Source organism: Colobus angolensis, unplaced genomic scaffold (assembly GCF_000951035.1).
Source record: "Colobus angolensis palliatus isolate OR3802 unplaced genomic scaffold, Cang.pa_1.0 Scaffold302, whole genome shotgun sequence".
NCBI lineage: Eukaryota > Metazoa > Chordata > Mammalia > Primates > Cercopithecidae > Colobus > Colobus angolensis.
In genome coordinates, this window is record NW_012116289.1 from 999,818 (window position 1) to 1,026,632 (window position 26,815).

The window sequence follows — 26,815 nt, forward strand, 5'->3', positions numbered from 1 at the left end:
CAATCTTGGCTCACTGCAACCTTCGACTGCTGGGTTCAAGTGATTCTCTTGCCTCAGCCTCCCAAACAACTGGGATTATAGGTGCCCGCCACCAAGCAGGCTAATTTTTTTTGTATTTTTAGTAGAGACAGGGTTTCGTCATGTTGGCCAGGCTGGTCTTGAACTCCTGATCTCAGGTAATCCACCCACCTCAGCTTCCCAAAGTGCTGGGAGCCACCGTGCCTAACCAGTGTTACTGCTTTTGTCTACCAAGAGCTCTCATCCTGAGGCTCATGAAAACTGTGGCAGCCATCTGCCTGTCCATGTAGTATTGTTGAAGCACTGCAGATTGTGAGGTGTAATTATCTGGTTGATTTTAAGACCTTTACCTCCATCTGTTATCTTCATGGAAGTACCAGAAGGACTTATGTTCCCCATTGCTGGATACCAAGTTAGTTGGTTTATGCTTACCACTAAGTCATCACAACAGTGAGATGATTTCTATCTTATGTTATAGGAAAATGAGGGCCTGGAGAAGTTCAGTCATCCATTTGCCAAGGCATTAGTGACCCAGGATGAAGCAGAGGGTGACCATATCCTCAAGGAGCTTGCTTCATTAAGGGGACACAGAAAAGTACCATCTGGTTGGAAAGTTCTCTGGGGAAGGCATGCCTGAGTGCAGAGGGAAGGCGTTTTAGTCCATTCCCACATTGCTATAAGGAAATACCCAAGACTGGGTATCTTATAAGAGGTTTAGTTGACAACATGGCTAGGGAGGCCTCAGGAAACTTACAATCATGGCAGAAAGCACCTCTTCACAGGGCAGTAGGAGAGAGAATGAGAGCCAGCAGGGTAAATGCCAGACACTTATAAAACCATCAGATCTCGTGAGAACTTACTATCATGAGAACAGCACGGGGGAAACCGCCCCCATGATTCAATTACGTCCCACTGGGTCCCTCCCATGACATGTGAGGATTATGGGCATTACGATTCAAGATAAGATTTGGATAGGAACACAGCCAAACCATATCAGAAGGGAAGGAGGATAGCTAGCAGGCACGGAATCAGGGATGTGCCTGGGAAGGCTTTCCAGAAATCAGTGTGTTTATATGAACAAGTGAAAGGTAATCACATTCAAAAAGGGCTGCTCTGCAGAAGGCTCCTGGGTGAAGGTTCTGGCACACACAAAGGCATGACATAGGTCTTAGTCATTGCCTGCCACTCAAAATCACCTGGGGAACTTGTTAAGGTACCAGTTTCTAGGCTTCCTTGAATTAAACAAATCTGATTTAAAACAAATCTGTAATAAGTTTTTGTTTGTTTGTTGATTGTTTGAGGAGGAGTAGAGGGGTCACACAAAAAGATATCAGAATCCTATCATGACTTTTACTTATTTTCCTCCGGAAAAAATGCTGATTTTGAAAAGGCAATGGTAGGAGAGAACATCTGCTTAAGGACAGAAATGTGAAAAGTCATAGTTCAAACGCACACTTAGAAAGGTTTTGTGTGTGCATGCATTTGTGTTCCTGTTTTCTTTAATTGCGTTGCTCATATATTCCATTCGTTCATTAATTTAACAATTATTTATGAATTCACTGGCCAGGTATTTATAGAATAGTGCTGCTTACCAAATTGTCCTTAGCTTTTATGAAGCCAGAATATTCTTTAAAACAAAAAAGTAAGTAAATTATAACTAATTTCTCTCAGGCAAGTATTTCAGTGTGCTTTTGAGATTATTTTTATGTTAATAATAGTTATGCATTTTTATCCAAATAGCCTAACAACTAGGCAGAAGATTAATCTAATTTGAAAAAACTCGATATTGTTTGATGAAAACAAATGAGATCATCGGGAGTCAAACAGATGGTTTTGGCAGCTTTTCTGTATTTACTTGGACTGAAAATCACCCTTTAATGTGGGGTTCTTTCATGAACAATAATGTGCTTGTTATCTGAATATATGTTTGTTATTAGTAGATCATAAATGAATAAGGTGTGTTTCGGACATTTATAGGTCAAATTCCATCTTCTTTCTTCATATAGAGCTTGAAATATTAATTGTCCGCAAGAGTTTGATGAAGGATTGAAAAAAAAGTCTTTCATTTGTCAAGGGGGGTTTATTTTCCATAACCTTTTCTTGTCTTTGATTTTTCTGTGTTTTTTCTTGTTTTTCTGTTGGTTATGATCCCATAGGTTGCATTTTTTAATAGTTTAACTTTTATATTTGATTTTAGAAATCCTATGATGTCTCATGAAAAGAAAAATGCAAAATATAAATATTTGCACATTGATTTCCAAAATGAGGTCAACTGCCCTAGGTTCTGATAAATAAGAATTAAAGAGCAAAACATGCATTGTGAAATTTAAGAGAATTGAGCTCGTTTCTATAGACCAATACTGACCAATGTAAAGGGGGACTATGAATAATGGTAATAGATTAAGCATTATTAACTATAGATTGCCTTTTATATAATACAAGGTCATGAATAAGGGATCTTTTCTCAGTGCTGCTTCAAGAATGACCTGAAAGATGATCATGCCTTTCAGAATATTGCTATGTGGTTGTTTTGGAGGGAACCAGCTACTTACCATATATAGAAATAAACATTTAAAAAAACTCTTATATGAAAATAATCACACTTTCTGTGTTGACGGAGTGAGTTGTTTTATTGTTGAAATGTTTTAAGATGGAAAGATTGAGTTAGCCATGTGCCAATCTGGTTGGTTACTTTTCACCAGACTTATTTTGGCAATCATAACCATGCATTGTCTGCTGCCCAAACAAAAGAGTAGTTCTTTCCTCAACCTCTGCTTTCCTTTCTTTTGGACATGGCCAAATTCTCTGGTAGTTATTATATCTAATCAACCTGGATACTCTTTGCCCCAGGTTTTGCCTCCCAAATAAGAAATGAGTTGCCTTTCCCTGAAAGGTCTGTCAATCATGTAAACTATACTGTGAAAGAGGCTTAGAGAATACTTTGGAAGAGAAGACAATGATCCAATCTTAGGCTTTCATAGACAGAGTTGTATTCAGCCCTGAGGTGGTGGTGATTACTCTTCTGATTTAGCAGACAGGAAAACTTACATGATGACAGAGATTTTACAATTGCTCAGAGGCAGAGGGGGTCTTCTGACTCCCACTGTCCCATTCTTCTTGCTTGGCATATAATATGGTTTGGCTCTGTGTCCCCACCCAAATCTTATGTTGAATTATGATCTTCAGTGTTGGAGGAGGCACCTGGTGGAAGGTGACTGGATCATGAAGGTGGTTTTCCCGCTTACTGTTCTCATGATAGTGAGTGAGTTCTCACGAGATCTGGTTGTTTAAAAGTGTGTGGCACTTCTTCCGTTGCTCTGTCTCCTACTGGCCATGTGAAGATGGTGCCTGCTTCCCCTTTGCCTTCTGCCATGATTGTAAGTTTCCTAAGGCCTTCCCAGCCATGCCTTCTGTACAGCCAGAGGAATTTTAAGCGAATTAAAACTCTTTTCTTTATAAACTACCCAGTCTTAGGTGTTTCTTTATAATAATATGGGAATGGACTAATAAAGTATCATACTGCCTGTGAGATAAGCAGGAAAGAGGAGAGATGAGTTATGATGGCTCTAGAGATAAGTGAGAGAGAGAGAGAGAGAAAGAGAGAGAGAGAGAGAGAGAGACAGTGAGAGAGAGAGAAAGAAATGAACTCGGCAGTTCTTCACCTGGGCACAGCCCCTTTCTCCCTCCAGGACTGATTATAGTCTGGGTGGACCAACAATTTCAAAGAAAGTATGTGGGCAGAGAGGCTTTTGGAGGTGACTGACAACATGTAGCTTAGGAACCAGTGGCTTTTCTTACTAATTGTCCTTTATCTGGGAACCCTCAACTTAATTATTTTTTCCCTCACTAGTACTCATGACTGCTTATTACTGCAGCAATGTTCCAGTGAGACAATTGAGATGAGTTTTGCTCTTGTGTGTGTATGTGTGTGCTTGGCTGCATACAATATCTTAAATAGGTCATGCAATTATACACTTAAAAACACCCAAATATATCTATAGTAAAAGTAAGTTTCCCTCCCACTCTTGACCCCAGCGACTTTGTCCTGGAGACAGTCTTTGTACCAGGTTCTTGGTGATCCTTCCAGAGCCAGGCTCTGCATACTCTCTCTCTGCGTGCATGTTTCATTTCTTTGTTTGTGTGTGTGTGTGTGTGTGTGTGTGTGTGTGTGTTTCATTTCTAACAAAATAGAAGTCTCTAGCTTTACTCTTAGCTAATTTAATGCTGAGACTCTAAACTGCCACTTAAAACATCTTTGGAGATTGCATTCCCTCCCCACTATTGAATTACTCACTTCCAGTGTCACATTTTTTCCATGATATTGCACTTAAGAGAATTTCTCATGTGCTTCTTGATGAAAGTTGTTAGATTCTGGAATGCCTGCATAGATAAATTAACCTATGCAGTTTAAATAATTTTATCCACCTGGCCCCAGAAATTTGAGTGGAGGTTGTTAATATGTTTTTCAAGACAAGAAAGAAACAAGACAAAAAAACAAGAGGGATTTCTTTCCCCTGCTCTTTTTCTCTAACCAAAAAAAGATGTATAAAATGTTACAATTCATAGATTGGTTACCCATAATATAAACCAGGTTATTTTGGCATTTCAATAAAAATGACCCTATTTGTTTAAAAGGACCTTGTTAACATTAAAATCATACTTCACAAAAAGCTGTTTTTGTTGTTAAAATTAGTAAGGAAACTTGAAACAGAGATCAGCTTTCCTTGTCAAATTTGTCTCAACCCTTTTATTCCTGGGCTTTGTCTTTTAGATTTTGTAGACTTTTGGAAGGCAGTTTAAGGGGCGAGTTTGTGGTTGCCTTTAAGTTAGAAGATTAGATTTCTAAGGCTTGCTGTGGACTTCTGGCGCATCCGTTTTCACTTTCTAAAGTGGGCCAAGTTGTGAAAGTTCCTGGCCCTGGTGGAGTAGGGTGGTAGTTCTGGTCTCCCTGATGTCTCATATGCAAAGTGCCTGACAGCCATATCAGAATGGGGGTAGTCTCAGAGGCTCCCAGCCTCCCAGATCTTCCTTCTGCTGCTGATGGCCAGCGTACTAATTTTCTATTGATGGACAACAAGCTATGACAAACTTAATGGCCTAAAGTTTGTCATTTATTAACCCACATTTATTAACCCACAGTTCCTGTGGGTTGGGGTTCTGGGCACAGCTTAGCTGGGTCTCAAAAGCCTGCAATTAAGATGTCATCCAGGGCTGATCTCATCTGAGGCTCAGGGTCCTCTTCTAAGCTCATGTGGCTGTTGGCAGAATTAAGTTCCTTGCAACTGCAGAGTGGCTTCCTTCTTCAAAGCCAGCAAGAGAGGACCTTTATGACTTGTAGACCCTTTCTAAGGCTCACTTAGTAGGTCAGGCCCACTTGGGACAATAACTCAAGTTACACCTGCACAATTTCTGGTCACAATCTAATCATGGGAGTGACATCCATCACATTCACAGTTTTTGCCCACACTCAAGGGAAGGATTGCACAAAGTATATATATCAGGGGTTGGATACATCTTAGAATTCTACCAACCATAGCCAGAGCGGCTTTGGGACACATGGTAAGTGGAAGCATCTATCGAGAATGATACAGCTAGAAGATAGCTTGCCCATCAGTGTACACAGTACAAGCTAGTAAACGCTTGCTTGCTTTTGGCCATTCCTTCTCCTCCTCTGGTTAGGTGGCCACCAAGCCTTGCAAGATCTGGGTCTTGCTCTCCCCCGTCTCCCCGTCTTCTTTGGCACTTCTCCTGGTAGGATTTTTTTTTTTTTTGAGGTGGATTCTCTCTCTGTTGCCCAGCCTGGATTGCAATGGCAGGATCTCGGCTCACTGCAACCTCTGCCTTCCAGGTTCATGGATTTTCCTGCCTCAGCCTTCTGAGTAGCTGGGACTACAGGCATGCACCACCACGCCAAGCTAATTTTTGTGTTTTTAGTAGAGATGGGTTTTCACCATTTGGCCAGGCTGGTCTTGAACTCCTGACCTCAAGTGATCCACCTGCCTTGGCCTCCTAAAGTGCTGGGATAACAGGTGTGAGCCACTGTACCTGGCCAGGAGGCTTTCTTCTGTTTTTCTCAATGTTTCGTACTTACTTCCTGCCGTGTAATTTTGAACATACTCTAACCTTTGCTTGGAGTGCTTTTCTGCCCTATGTTATAGAGCTGACTTTGACCCATCTTTTAGATTTCACTTTGGACATCCCTTCCCGGCATGCATGGGTACTTGCTGTACAATTAAATATCTTTTCTTCTTAACACTAACCTCAATTGTGATTCAGCATTTTGATTTTCTGGAGCTCCTGCTAAACTGGAAGTTTTGGGAGGGTAGGGATGATAGTATTTTCAGCTCTGATCACTGTGCCTGGTGCAGACTGGCTGCCCCCTGAATATATGTTGGATAAAAGGGAATAAGAGAAAGATGGGAAAAATGGAACTAAGTTTCAAGCTTCCTAGTTCAGCATGTGTCTCATGATGTCATGATCATATTTCGTGTAGTACTGTTGCCTCACATTAAATGGTTGCAACTGTTCCTGGCCATGGTGGAGGAGGGTGGTAGTTGAAGTTGAGTGAGAGTGATAGGGAGAGAATGAGAATGGATAAATAGGGATTTGAAAAATGACTGAATGTCTACCAACGAGTTCCAGGTCCTTGATATTTTATTGTTCCCTCTTTGAATTCCATAGAGGTTTAAAAAGATAATTAAAACCACCACAGTTTAAGTATATTTTCATATGGTAGTGGCTGTAGTATAGTATAGTACTAATAAACTTACTGATCACCTAAATGTAATTTTTAGTAGATCTTTGTTTTGTGCAAAGCCACCAGTAATATTATGCAATTAGGACTTCGGATTTCCAAGGTACCATAATTTTGATGTGATTATCTGCTTTCTTTTATAACATCACATAAAATGAACCTTTAATGTAGCTTTGGGTTTTCTGCAGCTGCTCTTAAAATGATTCTGCGACTGCTTATAGCATACCTGCCATGAGGAGTAAACTGCTCAGCACTTTAAGATGGTTTTTTCCCTCCCCCTGTCTTATAGTATATTTTACTGTGAGAATAAAATCACAGTGATGTTTATCATCTCAAAATGTTTTGGAACCAAAACATTCTTATCTCCTCTGAGGCTTCTAATGACATTGTTTCATGGAGGGCCATAAAGCTGAGAGAATAAAGTGAGGTATTCTAGGTAGAAACTTGGGGTGCATCATCAAAAACCCCAGGAAAGGAATGATTTGACACTGAAGGCCCTGCAGTCTGTGTAGGTTCTCTTTTATTTGCTGCTTAAATTTGGCAACTCTGAAACTGAAAGTATGTCCATATATGTGACATGCATCTATTGAGGAAGATGCGTGAGTGTGCAGGCATCTGATTGTTATTTTAAAAATGATCATGATACTGAATGGTAAATGTTCCTACTGGACTTTAATCAGAGAATACTCTTGTAGTTTCTTCAGAAGTTGATTCCTTTTTTTTTTTTCTTTTTAGAATTGAATGTTCTAGATTTGTTTTGGAGAGGAATCTCATCTTAGAGCTAATGTGTATTGGCTTAGAAATCTATCTGCTAGAGAGATTGATGTTTAACAAGACTAATATGATAAATGAAGGTGAACAATGTACATTGGTATGTTCATGAACTTGAGTGCCTCCTTCTCCCTGTATGAGCTTATTTACGCCAGGGCCAGCTAATTATGTTTCTAGTAGGTTGGTGGTTGGAGGGCTGAAGATGTTTATCTGCAGACATGCCTGGGCATTGACTGGCTGATGCTGAACACATGAGGCAGTCCTCTGACTGTCCGAGAGTGTCCAGGCATCCTTCAAACCTGCACTGTGAGTTTTTAATATATCAGGTTCCGGGGAATGTGGCATGACCACCTTGATGAGACTGTGAATGCAGAAGCAAGGCAAACATCTTCAGACCTCGAGAGGCAAGGCCACACAGAGCAGCTGAGGGCAAAAGCCCAGCCCGGTTAATATTTTCAGATATCTAGACAGGGAACTTCTAAGCCTTACAGCCTGAGGATTGTATAATAGGCATGAAGACCCTGAGTTATTTGAAGAATGAAGTGAAAAGAAGACAGGACTGGGAATTAGATGGGGAATCAATTCTTGACTCTGCCACTTCTAGTTACTTGACCTTGGCCAAGACGTTTCTTTCAGAACCTTTGTTTTCCCCTCTGTATCATGCATGGGCTGGACTAGATTAGTGGGTCCTGAACCAGCTTGTGTCTCGGAATTGCCAGGACTGCTTGTAAAATACTCAGAGCCTGAGCCCCACTCCAGACCAAATGCATCATAATCCCCAACGAGTGAGGCCCAGGCAACTGTGTTCTTTTTTATGGCAAGACACACATAGCATAAAATTTACCATTTTGATCATTTTAAAATATACAATTCGATGGCATTAAGTGCATTCACATTGTTGAGCAACCATTACCACTATCTATTTCTAGAACTTTGTCATCATCTCAAACTGAAACTCTGTACCCATTAAACAACATCTCCTCTTTCTCTCCTCCCCTCAGCCCTTGGTAGCCTGCATTTCACTTTCTGTCTTTATGAATTTGCCTATTTTAGGTACCACATATAAGTGCAGTCAGACAATATTTGTCCTTTTGTGTCTGGCTTCTGTCACTTAGCATAATGTCTTCAAGGTTTATCCATATTGTAGCAGGTATTAGAATTGTATTCCTTAAAAGGCTAGTAATAGCCCATTGTATGAATATACTGCATTTTGTTTATCCACTCATTTGTTGATAGACATTTGTATAGATTCCACTGGGCGTCTATATTCTGAATTAGCCCTCTAGGTGGTTCTGATGTTCAGCAGGCTTGGGAGCCCCTGGAATGAATGTTCTCCTGGTTAAACGATGTGTTGTATATACCAAGTTTAGGAGAAGGAGAACCAGACATAATGCCATAAACTGAAAATATGTGACTGTCAGTATGCTTAAATATTTCTATCTAGGTATATGGAATTAACAGCATGACCTCGAATGCTAATAAAATACCCTAAACTCTACCCAAAAGTTCATGGTCTTCTGTTAGAAAGATAAAAGGTTTCACAGAGCCATTGGCACCTACTGTTAAAATATATAGTACTATAAACTGTGATGTGCTGATGTGCTTATCTTCCCCACACTGTGTTTCTTGATATCACCTTAGTTGCCAGGAATTGACCACGGTGGGAGTATTCATACCTTGGAAATCAGAATGCGTTTCAAAGTCAGGGCTTTTTCCTCTTAGAGAGCTGGCTGTTAAATATGGGAAGCACACCACTGATTACAAGCCAGGTGTTTGATATTTCTCTTCTTTTTAACAAGAGTTTCTAATGAAAGAAATATAATTTAAAAGTATAAGCCTTTGCTGATAAACTAAAATTCAGAAATCAATGGTTGCTCTGAGATTCAGGGAGTGCGGGAGATTCCAGTACAGCTCCCATGAGTGCCTGCTTTAGCTCCAGCTTGGATGAGGTGTGGGCTTATGGTGTGAAGGTTTCTCCTCATTGTGTGATCTCCTGGTGTGATCACACAGGTCAGTAGCTGCTTTTCTTGACAGATATTTGACATTCTCTTCCACAGCTCCTGCCCACAGGTTAAGGCTTTTATCAATTTTTTTTTTTTTTTTTGAGATGGAGTTTCACTCTTGTTGCCCAGGCTGGAGTGCAATGGCGTGATCTTGGCTCTCCGCAACCTCCGCCTGCTGGGTTCAAGCGATTCTCCTGCCTCAGCCTCCCCCCAGTAACTGAGATTACAGGCGCCTGCTACCACACCAGGGTAATTTTGTATTTTTAGTAGAGATGGGGTTTCTCCATGTTGGTCAGGCAAGTCTCGAACTCTTGACCTCAGGTGATTCGCCCGCCTCAGCCTCCCAAAGTGCTGGGATTGCAGGTGTGAGCCACCGTGCCTGACCAAGGCCTTTATCAGTTTTGCCCTGTTTTTAGAATGGGTGAATTTTTCTCTCTAATGCGTGTATCTACCCATGCTTCAAAAGTAACAAAGAACCCCTCTGATCTCATGGCATGAAATCAGGGGCAGCCACACAGACTTCCAGAAGACTCTGTACAGTGTTGCACTGTTGAATCAGATGTCTCTTCTGCTGGCTGCGCAGTTCTAAAATCATCCCAAGCAAATGAGTCTCAGCTCAGACTCTCCAGCAAAGAGCCTAGGTGAAAGAGGTGGTAGATAAGAAGAAAAAGATGGGTACAGGAATGTGTGTTTTCACAGGCCCCCTAGGAAGGCCCTTAGTCCTTGGACTACTCATGGAAAAACGCTTCCCAAAAGTGTACTTGGCAAACATAAGCAGGCTTCATTCCACAGTTAAAGAGGCTTCTCAATGAGGCATAGATCAAGCCTGATATTTCCATATAAGCAATTTTTAAAATGGTCTAAAAAGCACCTAGCAGGGGTATTTTGTAGACATAGACAAGCTTATTCTAAAATTTGCATGAAAAGGCAAAGGACCTAGAATAACTGAAACAACCCTGAAACACAAGAATACAGTGAAAGGAATCAGTCTACCCAATTTCAATGTGTGTAGTACAGCTACAGTAATAAAGACAATATGGAATGGACAGAGAGAGGGACACACAGATCAGTGGAATTGAATGAAGAAACCGGACTAAGACAGAAATATATCCGCCTGATTTTTAACAAAATGCCAAAGCAATCTGATGGAAGAAGGCTAGCTTTTTAAACACATGGCGCTGGAGCAGTGAGCTGTTCATAAACAAACAAATCAAACAAAAAAACACACAAAAAACAAACACCTCACCTAAACTTTATACATCATATGATTAGGTCAAAATTAATCACAAACTTAAATGTGAAATGGAAAACTGTAAAACTCGTAGAAAACATATGTAGGAGAATATTTATGACCTAGAACTAGGCGGAGTTTTCAGACTTGACACCAAAAGCACTGTTCATAAAAACGAAAAATTGATAAATTTACCTCATCAATATAACAACCATTTGTTCTATGGAAGCTTTGTGAGGACAACAAAAAGTCTAATTAGAAATGGGCAAAAGGTATGAAGAGACATTTCATCAGAGTATATACAGGTGGCAATGAAGTGCATGAAAAGATGTTTAACATCATTAGCTATCAGAAAAATGCAGTTAAAGCTACAAGAAAATATTAACTCACTTATCAATATTGCTAAAAATATCAACATCAAACCCTTGGACAACATGGGTTTCAACTCTGTGAGTCCACTCACACACAGATCTTTTTCAATAAAAGTTACACCCAAGTGTCCCTGCCTCTCCTGTCTCTCCTTACATCTCCTCCACCTCCTCCACTTTTTCCACCTCTGCCACCCCTGAGACAGCAAGACCAACCCCTCGCCTTCCTCCACCTACGTTAATGTGATGAGGATGAAGACATGTATGATTATCCACTTCTACTTAATGAAGAGTAAATACGTTTTCTCTTCCTTATGACTTTCTCAGTAACATTTTCTTTTCTCTAGCTTACTTTATTGTAAGAATACAGTGTATAATACACATAACATACAAAATACATGTTAATCAACTATGTTATTGGTAAGGCTTCTAGTCAGCAGTAATCTCTTAGTAGTTACATTTTTGGGGAATCAAAAGTTATATTGAATTTTTGACTTCAAGAAGGTTGGTCAAGGGTCAGCTGTAGAGTGATAACACCAAATGCTGGTGAAGATGTGGAAAATCTCCCATACATTGCTGGTGAAAATGTCAAATGATTGTTCGGCCACCCTGGAAGTCAGTATGACAGTTTCTTAAAGAACTAGACATACGCTTACCACATGACCCAGTAATTGCACTCTTGAGTATTTATGCCAGTGAAACAACGAACAAATGTTCATCACAGCATTATTTGTAAAAGGTAAAAACTGGAAACAACCCAGATGCCCTTCAGTGGGTGAGTGGTTAAACCAGCTGTGGTATATCCATACCAAGGAATGGTATGGATACTCAGCAATAAAAAGGAACAAACAACTGATACATGCAACAAGTTGGATGGAGCTCAGAAGAATTATTCAGAGAGAAAAGAGTCAACCTCAAAAGGCTACATACTAGATATGGATATTAAGTGAAATAGCTTTCTATCATTTTTTTCTATTGCCAATTATTTCATTTCAATCACATATTGAATTCCTAATTGGAAGCGAAACTAAAAAAGCAATGAAAAAAATTTTTGTGGTGAGGGAGCACACACTACTATTTAAGAACTCAGTTCATGGGCCTGATTCTTTCTCTTGAGACTGAGGAAATGGTTTGGCTATAAAATTCCCATTAGCCAAAAATAAGCTCAATTGCCTCCAGGATTCATGGTAGGTACAGCCTCGAAGAGTAATAAAAGCCTGTTTTAAATGAAGTCTTAAGGACACTGTTTAAGCCCTGGAATGGATAGTCAGATTTTATGTTTATCCCTTTTGATTATACTTCCATATGTTTCTGGAGAACAGTGTCTGAAAAGTGGTTCATTAAAAAAATTGTATTGGGCTGGGGTAATCTGGGGCTTATTGACCAAGTCCAGGGGAGCAGGGGTGCCCTATCAGGTGGCCTGGAAGCAGCAAAGCATGGCAGACCCGTCTGCTCTGTTTCCTTGTGCCATGTGGCATGAAATGACTTCTAAGACTCCCAGTTTGGTTTAATTTAAATAAATATGACTGTTTGTGTGCTTATTAAAAAAATAGTCAAGAATAAACCAGTAGTTGGGCAACCGAAGTAGGTTTTTGAAAGGAAAAGGCACTCTACTGAAAGTTCACTTATCTGAATAGCTCCAAGAAAGCTTTCCTGTTTCTGGAAGAGGAGTTGAATGGGCCCACATACCCAAGAGAAAACAGGAGGTCCAGTGAATGTCACCTTTTCTGTGTTCTATTTCTGTGGTTTGTAGGAATAGCTGTATGTTGGTGGCTACTATTTATTACCAATGAAATTAAACATTTATCAAGTCCTTCCCATAAACAAAGGGACTTGGAATTCACATTGTGCCTGGAGAAAGAACACAGGAGCCTACCCTGAGTGAGGAAGTTTCATGGAAGGCTTCCCAGAGACTATGATCTTAAGCTGAGTCTCAAAAAAGGATGAATTAGGCAAGGAAGGAAAGCTTGGGTGACCTAGGTTTCCTTGTGGGACAATGGAGAGGGAGAAAATGGATGAGATCCAGGCTTTTCAATAAGGGACCAGCATGTGCAAAATCTCAGGTTGAGATCTTCTGGCCATGTTTTGGAGAATTCTAAGTAGAGTTTCTCTGCAATGGAGGGAGTAAAAGTTTGGGAGCAGCAGAAGAGAGGATGAAGAGGTGAGTTGAGGCCAGACCTGGGATCTCTTTGATGTTTAGTAAAGGTCCATGGTTTTCAATCCTGGCTACGTGTTAGATTCCTCTTCCACTTCCTACTTTTGGAAACTTTGATCCAATTTGTCTAGAATAAAAGGGCTAGGGGTGGATGTGCCTGGTTTATACCTCAGTCAGACTGTGCACCACTGGTCATTGTGAATGGCATGAGCAGGCCAGAAAGAGCACACAGTGACAGTTGTGTAGGAGGATGGCTTAAGAAAAGTCCCTACCACAGGCAGAAGAAACAGTCAGTGAGCCTGTTGCAATAGTCCAGGCAGGCAAGAAATAACCAGCAGCTTAGCTGAGGCTGGAGTAGAGAGGTTGGAGAGGTAACTAGGAGAGAGCATCTAGAAGGTGTGGGAGGGCATTGAAGAAGGAAAGCCCAGTCAGCCCTCCAAAAAGAGGCTCCAGACAATAATGACTGAGTTTCTTTTTCTTGGACCCTTAGAAGGCAGCTATAGCACAAGAGAGTAAAGTTTTAGCGGAGGGATGGTAGGGTCAGAAGCCAGATAGCCTTAGTTGAGGAACTTGAACATGCATTCAGAAGCTTGCGAATTCACTGTGAAGGTAACCCCAGGCAATGACATGGAGTTCTAGGGATGAAGGGAAAGAACTGGAAAGGTAGGTTGGGGTCATGTTGTGAAGGCTTTGGGTACCAGGGGGTAAGTTATACATAATGGTAAGATCCAGTTCTTTGCCATTTGACTGATGTTAATGTGAAAAATGAGAGGATTAAGACTAAATGGGAGAAACTAGGCACAGCTAAGGCTCATTAGAAGGCCTATGCCATTTTTTATGGTCCCGATGATTTTTAACAGCTATTTTAACAACAGAATGATGAAAATGTGTGGTATTCTTTCTCCCTGGGGATAATGTGGCCACTGAAAAAGGTCACAACTAATAGGAAAAATGAGTTTTATTGCCTAACTGTGGATTCAATTAATTTGTGCTCTTCCTGTTTTCATTACCCCATTTTCTCAGTTGACTAGTTGGCTAAGCCAAGCTTCTCCACAAGAATATGAATGTTAGGACAAATACTCTGGAGTTCTTTCCCACCCTGAAAAGAATTAACATAAGAAACCCAAAATATATACAAAAGAAAAGCGTAGCTGATTTAGACTCATTGTTGTATTATTTTATATGTAAGGAAGAACCATTGAGCTTTGCGTGATGGTTTAAATCAGGGTTTTTCATCCTTGGCACAATCGAAATTTTGAGCTGGTTGATCCTTGGTGCGCATTGTCAGATGTTTAGCATCATCTCTGGCCTCTATCCATTAGATACCTATAGCACTCCGTATCTTCCAGCTGTGATAACCCAAGATGTCTCCTAATGTTGCCCAAAGTCCCCTGGGTAGGGGTTAGGGTGAAAGGCAAAATCGCTCTCACTTGAGAACTGCTGGTTTAAAGATATCGTAGTGATTTTATCAGAAAATTAACACACCTCCTGCTGCAGTACTGATGGTTTTATTGAAGCTTATAAAATCTCAAATGCTTTTTGTCACTAGAAGAAAACTCGTGAATGTTTATAAATCCCTTATAGGGATTTTCTTTTAAATATTTAAAGAAAAAAAAAAGCTATTTTACTGGTTGCTGCATATTTACCTGACCAGTCATCTAATTATTCCAGTCACTTACTCTTTTATTTAATTACTAGATCTGCTATGATTTAATTTTATATGGACAAATGCTGGTTTTATTCCTGGGCCATGAAGTCCTCAAAGCAAAGAGTATTATGCTGAGTTAGAAAATGCTAAAATAGTACTAGCAATTTAGACCTGGTTGTAAAAATGTAATTTCCACATGGCACTTGGATTCTAGTGTTAGTTCCAAATCTAATTTCTTCTAATTTAGAGTAAGCCCTTTAGCCTTTTTGTGCAAATTTTCTCATCTGTAAAAAGAAGGAGATAAACTATAATATCTGTAAGTTTGCTTCTATTCTAAACATCATCACTTGAATATATTTATATTGTTTCATTGAGTTGTTCCTCCTGCTCCCATAATCTACCTCTCAATGCAATTAAACCCAGAATGTGTCCCAGAATGTGGTCCTTGGTGCTGGTCTACAATAAGATGAGTACAGAAATGGACAGTAAACAGAAATGTTTAATACAATTTGGTAGTGTATTCTGTACCTATTACATGTAATAATAAAAGTTAGGCTTATATTTTGTCTCTTTGAAATTCAGTTTTTTTCTGGTAAATCACTTTTATTATATTTTATCAAAGTATCAGTCCACACTGGATTAAAAAACAAAAACAAAGGCCGGGCGCGGTGGCTCACACCTGTAATCCCAGCGCTTTGGGAAGCAGAGGCAGGCGGATCACTTGAGGTCAGGAGTTCGAGACCAGCCTGCCCAACATGGGGAAACCCCGTCTCTACTAAAAATACGAAAATTAGCCGGGCGTGGTGGCAGGCACCTGTAATCCCAGCTACTCAGGAGGCTGAGGCTGGAGAATCACTTGAACCTGAGAGGCGGAGGTTGCAGTGAGCCGAGATCGTGCCATTGCACTCTATCCTGGGAGACAAGAGCAAAACTCCATCTCAAAAACCAAAAAGCAAACAAATAAAAACAAAAACAAATCTGGTCTCTCACTAGAGGGAGTTTGAGAAGCAATGCCTGGATGTATGATGGAAAATTTTGTCTGCATCTCTTTCTACCATGGCCAATATGTGATAGTATATTCCATCTCTCTGTAATTTAAATAAAAATAGGGCAAGATACTGTCTGTTTACCCTATTAGTAGCATAAAGTTGGTGGCAAATAGAATTAATTGTAAAGAAAGTTATCTAACAGAAATTAAGAAGTCATTTATTTTTGGAGTACATATAATGTTTTCTTTGATTGTATGTATATCTGAGTCTTCATTTAGCTCAAGTTAGTTTCATGAATTAAAATAACATGTTTATCTTAGAACATAAACCCAAAGAGCGATGAGAATGTCCTTTCTTTAATTACCTTTTTTTTCTGAGAGTCCTTACATATGAAATCCACTCTAATGCTTGATGTACTGAAGTCTCCATAAGCAGTTGATGGTAGTGAGGGTAGGTGAAGAAGGAAAAGATGTGGATTACATTTACTAAAGAGATTTTCACAGATGTTTTGGAGTCTATTCAGTCACTCAGATTCATCCATCATTTGAGAAGATCTGTTATATGGACTCAGATGTGATAGAATGACATGTAAACAAGATTGGTTAAGCAATGGAGCACTTCAGAAAGTGCCCTTCGTCTGATTTTCCAGTATTATTGTCCAATCTTTCTTTATGTGGTAAAATATGGTGGAGGAACAAGGCTTCCCAGTGACAGTTATTTGAAGCAGAAAACACTGGTGGGTTCCTTGCACTGTGGACCATTTATTCCAATACCTTTTATCTTGTAAAGAGTGGAATAATTCAGACAGCCTGGTGCTCCTCCTGGGAGCCCTTTGCACATGACCTGGCATTGTTTGGGAACAGTCTCTTAACCCTGGCCCACATGAATTTTGTGGTACACTTCCTCCTCTAAAACAAAAAAGGCAATATCCTTGCCTGCACTATTAGCAGCAAAAAGTTACCCTTTCTTTCAGTTTTTTAATTCAGATGATGAAAATATATAACATATTTGGAAACTCCACTGGCAGACTTGGCAGACGTTTCATATTTACTTAGACTTAACATGAATTGGCTTTGGTTCTCTGATTTCCCCGCCTCCATCTCTCGGAGCAAGTTATTTATTATCTGAATGAGTCTGTGTTAGTGGATCAGACATGCACATGGCACGTCTCTTGTAAGTGCGTTTGTTCAGTAAGATTTATGCTAGACCAAATTGTTTTATATTGGTTTTCATTGTTGAAAATTTACTGTATTCATTCTTGGTTTGGCCTAAGTATTTGTAGTGTGCTAGGGGTTCCTGTGGTTGAACATTTTATCTCTACAACACTTCATGCAAAGGAAATTAAAAAATATATAGTGAAAGCATTTCCCTAATGTGTTTCCAATCGGCTGTGTACTTTAGTAATTTGATTTGTAGGAACTAGAAGGCAGAGTATTAATGAGCCCTTTTCAATCATTCATAATTCTTTGGGAATTCAGATCATAGTTCCAAGTTTATGAAAACATCTATTGAATTTTTTCTAAGTCCTTTGTTATTCTGCTTGAATGTATTAAGAGGGATTTTTGTTTTTAACCACAGCATTATCTAAAAGTTCTCATGGAAGGAGTGAGTCTCTTCTCTGCATCTTGGACAAGAAAAACGTGATGTGAATTGAGGTTGATTAGCTTGCCAGAAATCAGTCATTGCAACAGAGAGCCAGGCACTTTTATTTCTGCATTATCACATGTGTGTGTTCCTGCTTCTGTACTTTTTGTATTAAGCAATCCAGACTATGTATTGGTAAATCTCTTTGCCTAATGGGCTTCTAAGGATACAGTGAATATAGGCATTGCCGGGTGCATCTTCCTAGATTGTGTAACCCACAGTGTGGAGGGGTATTTGTACAAACTGACTCAAGACCTAGGCTGTGATTTCCACACTATTGTTTCTTTGGCCTTTTTCCACAGAGACTCAAGCTAACTGGCTTATTTCTTCTTTTGAGGATCTCTGGCCTTTGACTTCTCTTTTTGCCAATGAATAAACATGTGATAATCCATACTTGGGTAGTTTCAGATTTGCTTAATCTAATTTACTACCTAAAAGTAATACAAAAAAAAATATGAAATTGTAGCTCTTAGAAATAGAGGTAAGAATTGAACGTTTTATCCAGTGGAGACAGTAGCTCATCAACAATCTTGGACGGGTATAGAATTTTGCATTCAATTCCTCTATTTTAATTTTCTGCTTTTATTTTCTATCATGTTTTAAGCTTCACTCTTGATCTTGAGTTAACTTAATCTCATGTAAGATCCCTTTTCATAGTGGTGTTTTTAGCTCTGTTACTCCTCATATGTCATTAGGCATAAGTCAAGTCATAAGGTTATACATTTTGGCCATGAGAGTTCTTCAATCTATGGCTTTGCACTTGATGATATAATCCAGGAGGTTAATCTTTTCAGTAGTCAATGAATTAATATAAGTGAATGTCAAGTGGATACTTAGAAGGCTTAGTTGTGTTTTGGGAAAAAGTAGCCAAAGAGCATGGTGGTTCCTGTGATCGCTAATTTGGGCTTAGAGAACATAACTTATTTTGCTCCAAACAGTAAAGGAAACCCATATCCATCTTGGCCTTTCTTCCTGCTTCTGTGTCTCCCGTCTAGGTTGCACCTATGAAGGAAATACCTATAACAGCTCCTTCAAATGGCAGAGCCCGGCTGAGCCTTGTGTTCTACGCCAGTGCCAGGTAAAGTTCAACTATTTCTCTCTGTAGTAAAAAGGAATCCACAGAGTCCTCTTTAGTCACCCCTTCACACAACACAGAACAAAACCCTAAAAAGGCTAAACAAAAATGAAAAACCAATGAAAAAGCAACTGTATTATTGTGTGTACTTACTGTGACATTCATCATAACGAGACAGGTGCAGCATAGATATTGTGTAGAACTTGCTTCCAGAAACACACAGCGGAATTGTCCACCGTTGTTCAATTGTGCCTGGAAAAACTCCAGGAAGATGCACATGTCCTTGGGGAAAATTCATGTCTTCCTGTGAAGTCATCTTTGAGCAAAACATGAATTCCTCTTAGCAGAAAGGGGGTTTTGTTAAAGGATGTATGTTTCCCTTCTTTGATTTAGAAAGATTTTGAACTGGATCCAATCTGTAAACTATTACATTGAAGCAATTAGTATACCGTAACTCGATGATTTCAACCTGACAAATTAAAAAACCACGAATTCAGCAACTAGAGAGTCCACTGTGGCTGATCCTTACTGAACTCTGAAAAGAGCAGTGATTCCACATGGTTCTAACCCCGTCAGGTGTTAAACACAGCAAGATAAACTAAAGCAGAAATGAAAAGCCTAAATTTTCAAACTCCTCCTTTAAAAAAAACAAGCACACAAAAACTCTTTGTACGTAATCTGTTAAAAATTATGCTCATCTAATTTTGACAAAACTAAAAAATTCCTCTTTGTAGAGAAGATGCTGTTAAATCATTTTATCCCTAACCCTATTTCGTTGTCCAAGGATATGCTTTTGCATTTAAAGGAGATTGAAAGGTTAATATAATAATGGATATTTCTCCTTGCTCATATCTTAAGCATAGTGACATTTAGTTTACTGAAATCTAAATTTTATATAGTTACACTCCTATTATATGCCATGATAGGTATGTTCATTCATAAGAACTTCAGCTATTTATTTAGTTAAATATTCAGCTTATTTATGTAGAAAATCTGTTACTTGTTAAAATAAGCAGTAGGTAAACAAATATAAATAATAAGTTATTAAATCAACAAATATTTGCTGGATTTTTACTCCAGGTTGCAGGTCCCATCAGTGTCATGCTGCAAAGGGATGAGAGCAATAAGTTTCCCTAACACCAAAATCCCACATTTGTTCCAAAATTTATACCACTTCACCTATGCCCTGACTCTTGACCAGCAAAATTTCCACTCTTTGATAGAGCACTCAGAAAACCAAAGCCATGGTTACAATGCTAAACAAGATAATCACATATCCTCTGGAATCTAGCATAGTATTCCTATGTAACAGTCAGAGGTTTTGAAGATCCTCAAGTTGCATGGACCAGCCATGGGTGAATTTTGCTGCCTTTGGGTGAAGACTTTGTTTAAATTAAGTGGAAGCTATTATATGGGAGGGACTATTTTGTTGACTGAATAACACATTAAGCCATTATCCATTGTTAACCCTGCAACTCCAATTGCCTAGCATCTCTGGTCAGTAGGGCCCAGAAAGAGTGATGCAGGAATCTCTAATTATTGTTGAAAGAGATCTTAAAGACCAGCAGCCTTGGGAGTCAGGAGATGCTGACCTGTAAGATGGGGCACAAAAAGTGGATGTTACCTACCTAAGAGGAACTTTGCCTTTCATTTTTCCTCCTTTCTAAAACCTTGTCTGTGCCCTGCTAGCTAGGATAATATTTATTTAATATGCAGAAAAGCAAGCTACGGTGAAGGGACCTACCAAAGGCTGCCCCTTTGCTCACCTGGGACCTTCTCTCTACTGACTTGTTTCCTTCTTTAGGTATGAGACCTTATCTTGGAATGCAGGAAATTGCCATTTACTGGCACCTGTCAGGGAAGTCTTCTTGCTTCTCTGCAGAATGACAAAATGGCAACCTCTCTTTGCATGCTCTTCTTTTCTCAGGGCACAAAATCAGTAACAGAGGATACAGTGTAGGGCAATAGGTGAAATATGGATTCTGACACTCACATAACTTGCTACTTAACCCTGCTGTACCTCACTTTAACCACCTATAAAACAGAAATAGTACTCTCTTCAGGGGTAGTTGTAAGCAGAAAGCCAAACTGTTATTAAAAATGCTTCTGGTAGAGCGCCTGCATGGACTGGGTACAACAAGGTCTCAGACAGATGACAGGAAGTCTAATGATCTGGCCTGGATCCATTTGAATTGAATTCTACCTATTTCTTATATCTTCCTACCAAGGGAGCTCTGATGGTGAGAAATTTACCTTTATTTTCCTGCTTTTAATTTCTTATGGGAAGAGGAACATTTGAAGATCACGGACAGGAAATTCATGCTGGGAACTAACCTAAATCCTCCATCTGGATTGCAGATACTGAAGGAAAATTGATTTGGGGCCATGCATAGCTTTTTGCATTGCTTCAGTTACATAACTAAAGCATGGATCTTTTTGTGATGTTATATATTGCTGGTACCTTAGTTGTTTTTTTTCTTTCCCATGTGATTTAAGCCATAACAAATTCTCCAGTGAGTGGAAACCTCAGGCCTGACATGATATGAAAACATTTAGGGTGTAGCCCTTCTTGTTGGGTTGAGATGATGTGGTAGCAGACACGATGAAGAAAATGACCTAGTTGTCAATTTGTTATGTTTGTTTTCAGCCTGTGCCACCCCTCCCATCACAGACAACAAGAAAAACCAAACCAAAAATAAAACACAAATCCATTTACAAAATGGGTAGAGAATCTGGAGAAAGCCCTTCGAAGGCCAACTCTGAAAATTAATTCTAAAAATATTTCAATTGACATTAAGGTGATATTACAGTCCCAATATCAATTTGAGACTCACTTGATTTTATTATTAAGCCCTAAAGTCTCTATTTTGACATATATAATATGAACTTAAAAATAGTTTTGTCTAATCCCTTCCTTTGATGCTTGAGGAAAACTGAGACCCAGGATCTGTGTGAGGCAGAGTGACCTTTCTAAGATTGCAGAGCTGGTCTAGTTATTTCTAGAAGGTAAGGATTGGTAAGGATTTAGGATCTCCAGGTGCTAGTCTGGGTTAAGGTGCTTATACTCTGTGCCTCACCATTAACGGCTTGACGTGAATAACAATGACAGAAAGTATAGGAGTGTGGAAAACCTAAAACAACTGTGAATAAGCAGCTAGATTCTGTTGGGTACTTACTGACACCAGGAAGGTCTTAAAAACTAGATTTAAAAGGAAGCAAGAAATTAGGGCCAAAGAGAAAGCAAAGACAGGGAAAATAAGAGGCGACAGATTTGCACTGAGTTCTAGAGCATTGATTGGGGTGAGCCTGGATCTCACCTCGTTGGTGTCTCATACCTCTTGCCCTGACACCCACCAAGCTTTGCGGGTTTTGTGCTTGGACACCTCTCCTACAAAGGTCACTTTCCAAAAGTAGTAACTCCATGGGAATTCTGGGCTGACTTTGCTTGTGGTGTTCTGTGTTTCAGGAGGGCGTTGTCACAGAGTCTGAGGTGCGCTGTGTTGTTCACTGTAAAAACCCTTTGGAGCGTCTGGGAATGTGCTGCCCCACATGTCCAGGTAACATTCTCAGGAAGGGGAGGCTGGAAATCTCTGTGTGTTCCCTCAGCAATGCATGAATCTCCCAACCCCTCTTGTTGGAAATTTTCTTCCCTTTACATCTGTGTACCTAATGGGTTTAGAGAGCGAGCTCCTTTGCATAGAAATATCCGCTTGGCCTCCTTGGTGTGCCCAGCATGAATGCAATGTGCTGGAGGTCCTGGCATGCAGGTTCTCCGGGCTCTGAGGTCTGCTTTCCACTCCACAGAGCTACAGGTAATGCTTATTTTGGAAGAAAAGGCTGTGGCTTTCTCTGGCTTCCAGAAATGTCTTTTTACTGCTTCATATTGCAAAATCCTGGCCAGAGCTCTCGCCATGGTGATGAGGTGACCAGATGTTTTCTGAAAACTGAGAGCTGTGTTCCTAAGTGAATTTAGCTTAGGGTTTTGCTAGTCTCAGTTTTCTGTGTGGTTCAACAATGTGAACCCTCTGTCTTTTTTAGAGGGACCTGCTTTCTAGCTGACAGCAAAAGGATCTTTCCTTTGCAGTGGCTGGAACGTTTCCTTTTACTTTTCTGAACAGGATTACAAAGGCCTCCTGCATCTTTTCCTGCCCTTACATACAAGCCTGGGGATTTGAGGTGAGAGATTTTTCCTGATCTCTTAAGCCACTGGCCGATAGTCTCCGACAGGTGTTCTGCATTTTGTTGTTGTTGTTGTTGTTTTTTTTCTGAGTGCTTTTCCTCAAGAGTGGTAATACGACTACTGCTCTGCTTTTGAGGTTAATCTCCAAAGGGCCTTCTGTTCTTGGAAACTTCCTGTGAAGTGCCTAAGGCACCACTGGACACTCTGCAGAAATGAGCTCCTGCTCCATTCTCAGGCACCTGTCGCTTTCCTCCATGCGGTCTGAAAAGCATGGTCCCTTTCAGAGTTCAGCCTTTTCTCACCCTTGAATGACAAGGATAGCCAGCTTCCACTTATGTCTAACCCTTCTCAGCTCCCCTGGCTGTCTTTATTCAGCTTCTTTTTCACACTGGGATTTCTGCAAAGCTTGTATTGTTCATGAGCTTACATGAAAGCCAAAAACTGGTTGAAAGTAAAATTATTTTTTCCATTATCCACTTATTTTGTGTCTATCAAGCCGAGATTGCTTGAGTGCTTTTCCCTTAGAATGCGTTGAAAAGTTTGTATCGCCTAACTGTATCCTTAAATGCCTACAGGATCTTTATTCAATGAGATCAGTAGTTGTCCAGGCTGCATACCAGAGTCACCTGGAAATCCTTAAAAAAATCAGTCTTGATGATCAAGCTGCATCCCAGACCAATTCCATCAGAATATCTGAGGAACTCTGGGGTCTCAGATCTCCCAGATAATTTCTATACACAGCCAACCCTGACATTGATAACAGAGCATATTTTATATACCATATAGATTTTAAAATATCATAGCTCTTAAATATGAATTCAGTTGTGTTGAGTAGTCTGTTGCTTTATTTTTTATTTATTTATTTTATTTATTTATATTTTTGAGATGGAGTCTCGCTCTGCTGCCCAGGCGGGAGTACAGTGGTATGATCTCGGCTCACTGCAACCTCCACCTCCCGGGTTCATGCTATTCTTCTGCCTCAGCCTCCCAAGCAAGTAGCTGGGACTACAGGCACCCGCCACCACGCCTGGCGAATTTTTTTGTATTTTTGGTAGAGATGGGGTTTCACCCTGTTAGTCAGGATGGTCTCGATCTCCTGACCTCGTGACCCTCCTGCCTCGGCCTCCTACAGTGCTGGGATTACAGGTGTGAGCCACTGTGCCCGGCCGACTGTTGCTTTATTGACACAGAATCAACTCAGAGCTGCCCCCTCCTCATAACCATGGGATCCGTCATGGACCAACAATAATGAAATGGAACACTTGAAGCCCAAGACCTCTCACCCTATAGAACATTCTCCTCACTTAGGAGATAGTCATATTTTCAGGCTGCCTTTGAAACTGTGGGTACACAAACAGCAGAGTGATCTATTTCAGCAATTGAAGTTATGTTTGAGCCATTGCTTCTTCCACTCTCTTTTTCGTTGGGTTTCTAGGAAGGAAAGGGCTGAACTCCATGACTGCTCATATTACAGTGCTAAGTCCTCACAGCCATCCACTGTTTACACAAGAAGAAATTAGGCCCACCAAGAATAAGTGCCTGCCTGAGGTCTGTGAGTGAGTAAGGGCCAAAGATGGGGTTGGGATCCAGCCCCTCCTCTTTTCTGACCACCATAGGGCACTACCTCCCATGCCCGTACATGCTGCAAGAATTGAGAAGCTTAGGTCCAGGTGCTCTGGGAGGCAAATCTTTAAGAATTGGTGTGCCAGTGTCACCCACCAGCCCCCTGACACCTGGGCAAGCTCTGCGTCCTCAGTTATGGGGTCATGAATCAATTTCATTCCCTCTCCTTAATTTCAAAGGCCAGGCTTTGGGATGCAAATTGGAGGATCCAGAAGGAACTGTATCCACAAGGCATTATCTTTTGTCTTGTGAGGGAGTCTTCAGGCAAATCTAGAGAGGGAGAGTCAAGAGAAGCCTTGGATATCCTCTTTGGTCACTTGGAAGGACTGGCATAGATCAGGAAATGGCATTCTGCGTAATGACAAACACGTAATCCACGGTCAGTTTCTTCCCGAAGCAGATTTTAGGGCATTCTTGGTCGACTGCTCCTTCCTTTTCGCTGGGCTCTTTGCTCAGGAATGGTGGGTTGTGATGGAAACAATTTGCATAGAATTTTCATTTAAAATTCCTTCAAGTGGTCAAGTGTAGATTGTTATAGTTAATCTGGCAATCTGTATGACAAAATCAATGGTGCAAACCTGTATGAAAGAATTAAAGCTGCCTTTTTGGAAGTGCACCTTAAAGAGAGATGACTGGGTATCTGCCATAGTAACAGTGCTGAGATACAGCCACTAGGAGGGCCCCACACTTACCAAGCCTTCTGGCATCACTGAGAATACCAAGGAGCTGCTTGATTGCTAACTCTGCATGCCAGTAGCATACAGATCTTATGCCTGGGGCATTTTTTTAAACCACAGTTTCACTTGGTAATGCAACTTCAGGCTCAGTAGCACTTGTCTGCATGTCTTCCATTTAACAAAGGGCTCTGTATCTAGCTTAAGATGAATAAGGTCAGTGGCCAGATCAGGTGGGGGTAATGCCCATTCTTCTTTGTCAGGAACCAGCAGCTCCAAGAGCTTGGTGGGTTCTGCAGATGGCTTTAGCTGGCAGGCCTTGAACATTCATTCTCAGGGGCGTGGAGCAGTCTTCCACAAGACCCCGCTTTGGCTAAGTTTTGCCCACGGCTAGCTCTGCTCCCAGCACTGTCTTCCATGGAGAAAGTGACCTCAGCTGTCCTGGCCCACCATCTTGTGAGGTCAGTCCTGAGGAAAGTGGCTTTGCTGTTAACTCATAGTTGTCCCATGGCCTGTGTGACATAGGGTTCCTGTCTGGTCTGTGCGTCCTGCCATTTATGACCTCTCTTTGGAATTTGGCAGTGTCCTGGGCATCTTTCTGAATAAGGAACACCTCTTGGGTTTTGGTCCTATTATTAGCTCGAACTTGGAGGGGGCCACAGGCCCTTTAACAGAGAGCGTGGGGCTGAAAACCCATGTGATACCTCCTGTCCTGCCTCTGCCCCTTCTTGCCTTTGTACCTGGTCCTCTGAACAATGCAGCAGATGGGTCAGAACTGATTTTGAATTCTAGCTCTGCCACCTGCCAGCTGGGGTGAGTTACTTTCCCCTCTGAGCCACATTTTCCTTATCTGTGACAAGAGTGATGAAAGTCCCTACTTTGTAGGGTCGTTGGGGATATGGAGTGAGGTAGGGGTACCTAGGATGCGGTAGAGGCTGTGCCATTCTTAGGTACTCATCGAGTGGGGCCCCTGGTGTCATCCGCTCTGAGCTCATGGTTGACTTCTCTCCCTTGGCCTTCCATCTGCCTCCTCTGGCCCCTCTGGGTTTGGTCCCTTTGGCAGTGGGCAGCATGATCACCACACAGCTCCCTGCATGGCTCTCTGTGGTGCACTGCCGCCCCTTGGGCTGTCCTGGGTTCCAATGTCTTATTTGTTTTCCAGAATCTTTGGGGTTTCGGTCCCATGCCCATCTTTTGCCTCTGTTTTTTTCTTTTCACACTATGCAGCAATCTTGTCCACTGGTTGAAGAGGACACTCGGCTGGGTGGAGATAGGCAATGGATGAACTGTGGATAGAAGGATTGTGTCAGGTTGAATGACGGTGGTTGTTGCCCTAATTCTAAACTCTTCTCTGCTTTCTAGGGTGTGTGTTTGAGGGTGTGCAGTATCAAGAAGGAGAGGAATTTCAGCCGGAAGGAAGCAAATGTACCAAGTGTTCCTGCACTGTAAGTCCTGCTGTGGATGTTTGCAGGGTGTCCTTTGGATTAAGCGCTGCTTGTACTCACCAAGAGCACCCCCGGTCTCTACAGCCTCTCCCTTGAATCCTTTCTGGGGAAATGTCAGTCCCTCCTGATGTGGAGCCGAGGGAAAAGCTCATCCACCTGGCTCCCCGCAACTGACATTCTGGGCTGGGAAATTCTTCTTCATAGGCCTGTCCTGTGCATTGCAGGATGTTTAGCAAG

At 40.9% G+C, this 26,815-nt stretch overlaps 1 protein-coding gene across 1 annotated transcript in view; it reads left to right on the plus strand.

The window, feature by feature from the left end:
- Positions 1 to 26,815, plus strand: part of BMPER (BMP binding endothelial regulator) — a 256,801-nt gene that overhangs the window by 41,513 nt on the left and 188,473 nt on the right. The window contains exons 5-7 of the mRNA XM_011950135.1: positions 18,577 to 18,659; positions 22,123 to 22,213; positions 26,496 to 26,578. Coding sequence (XP_011805525.1) covers positions 18,577 to 18,659; positions 22,123 to 22,213; positions 26,496 to 26,578 — 257 coding nt within the window. The remainder of the gene's footprint in view (positions 1 to 18,576; positions 18,660 to 22,122; positions 22,214 to 26,495; positions 26,579 to 26,815) is intronic.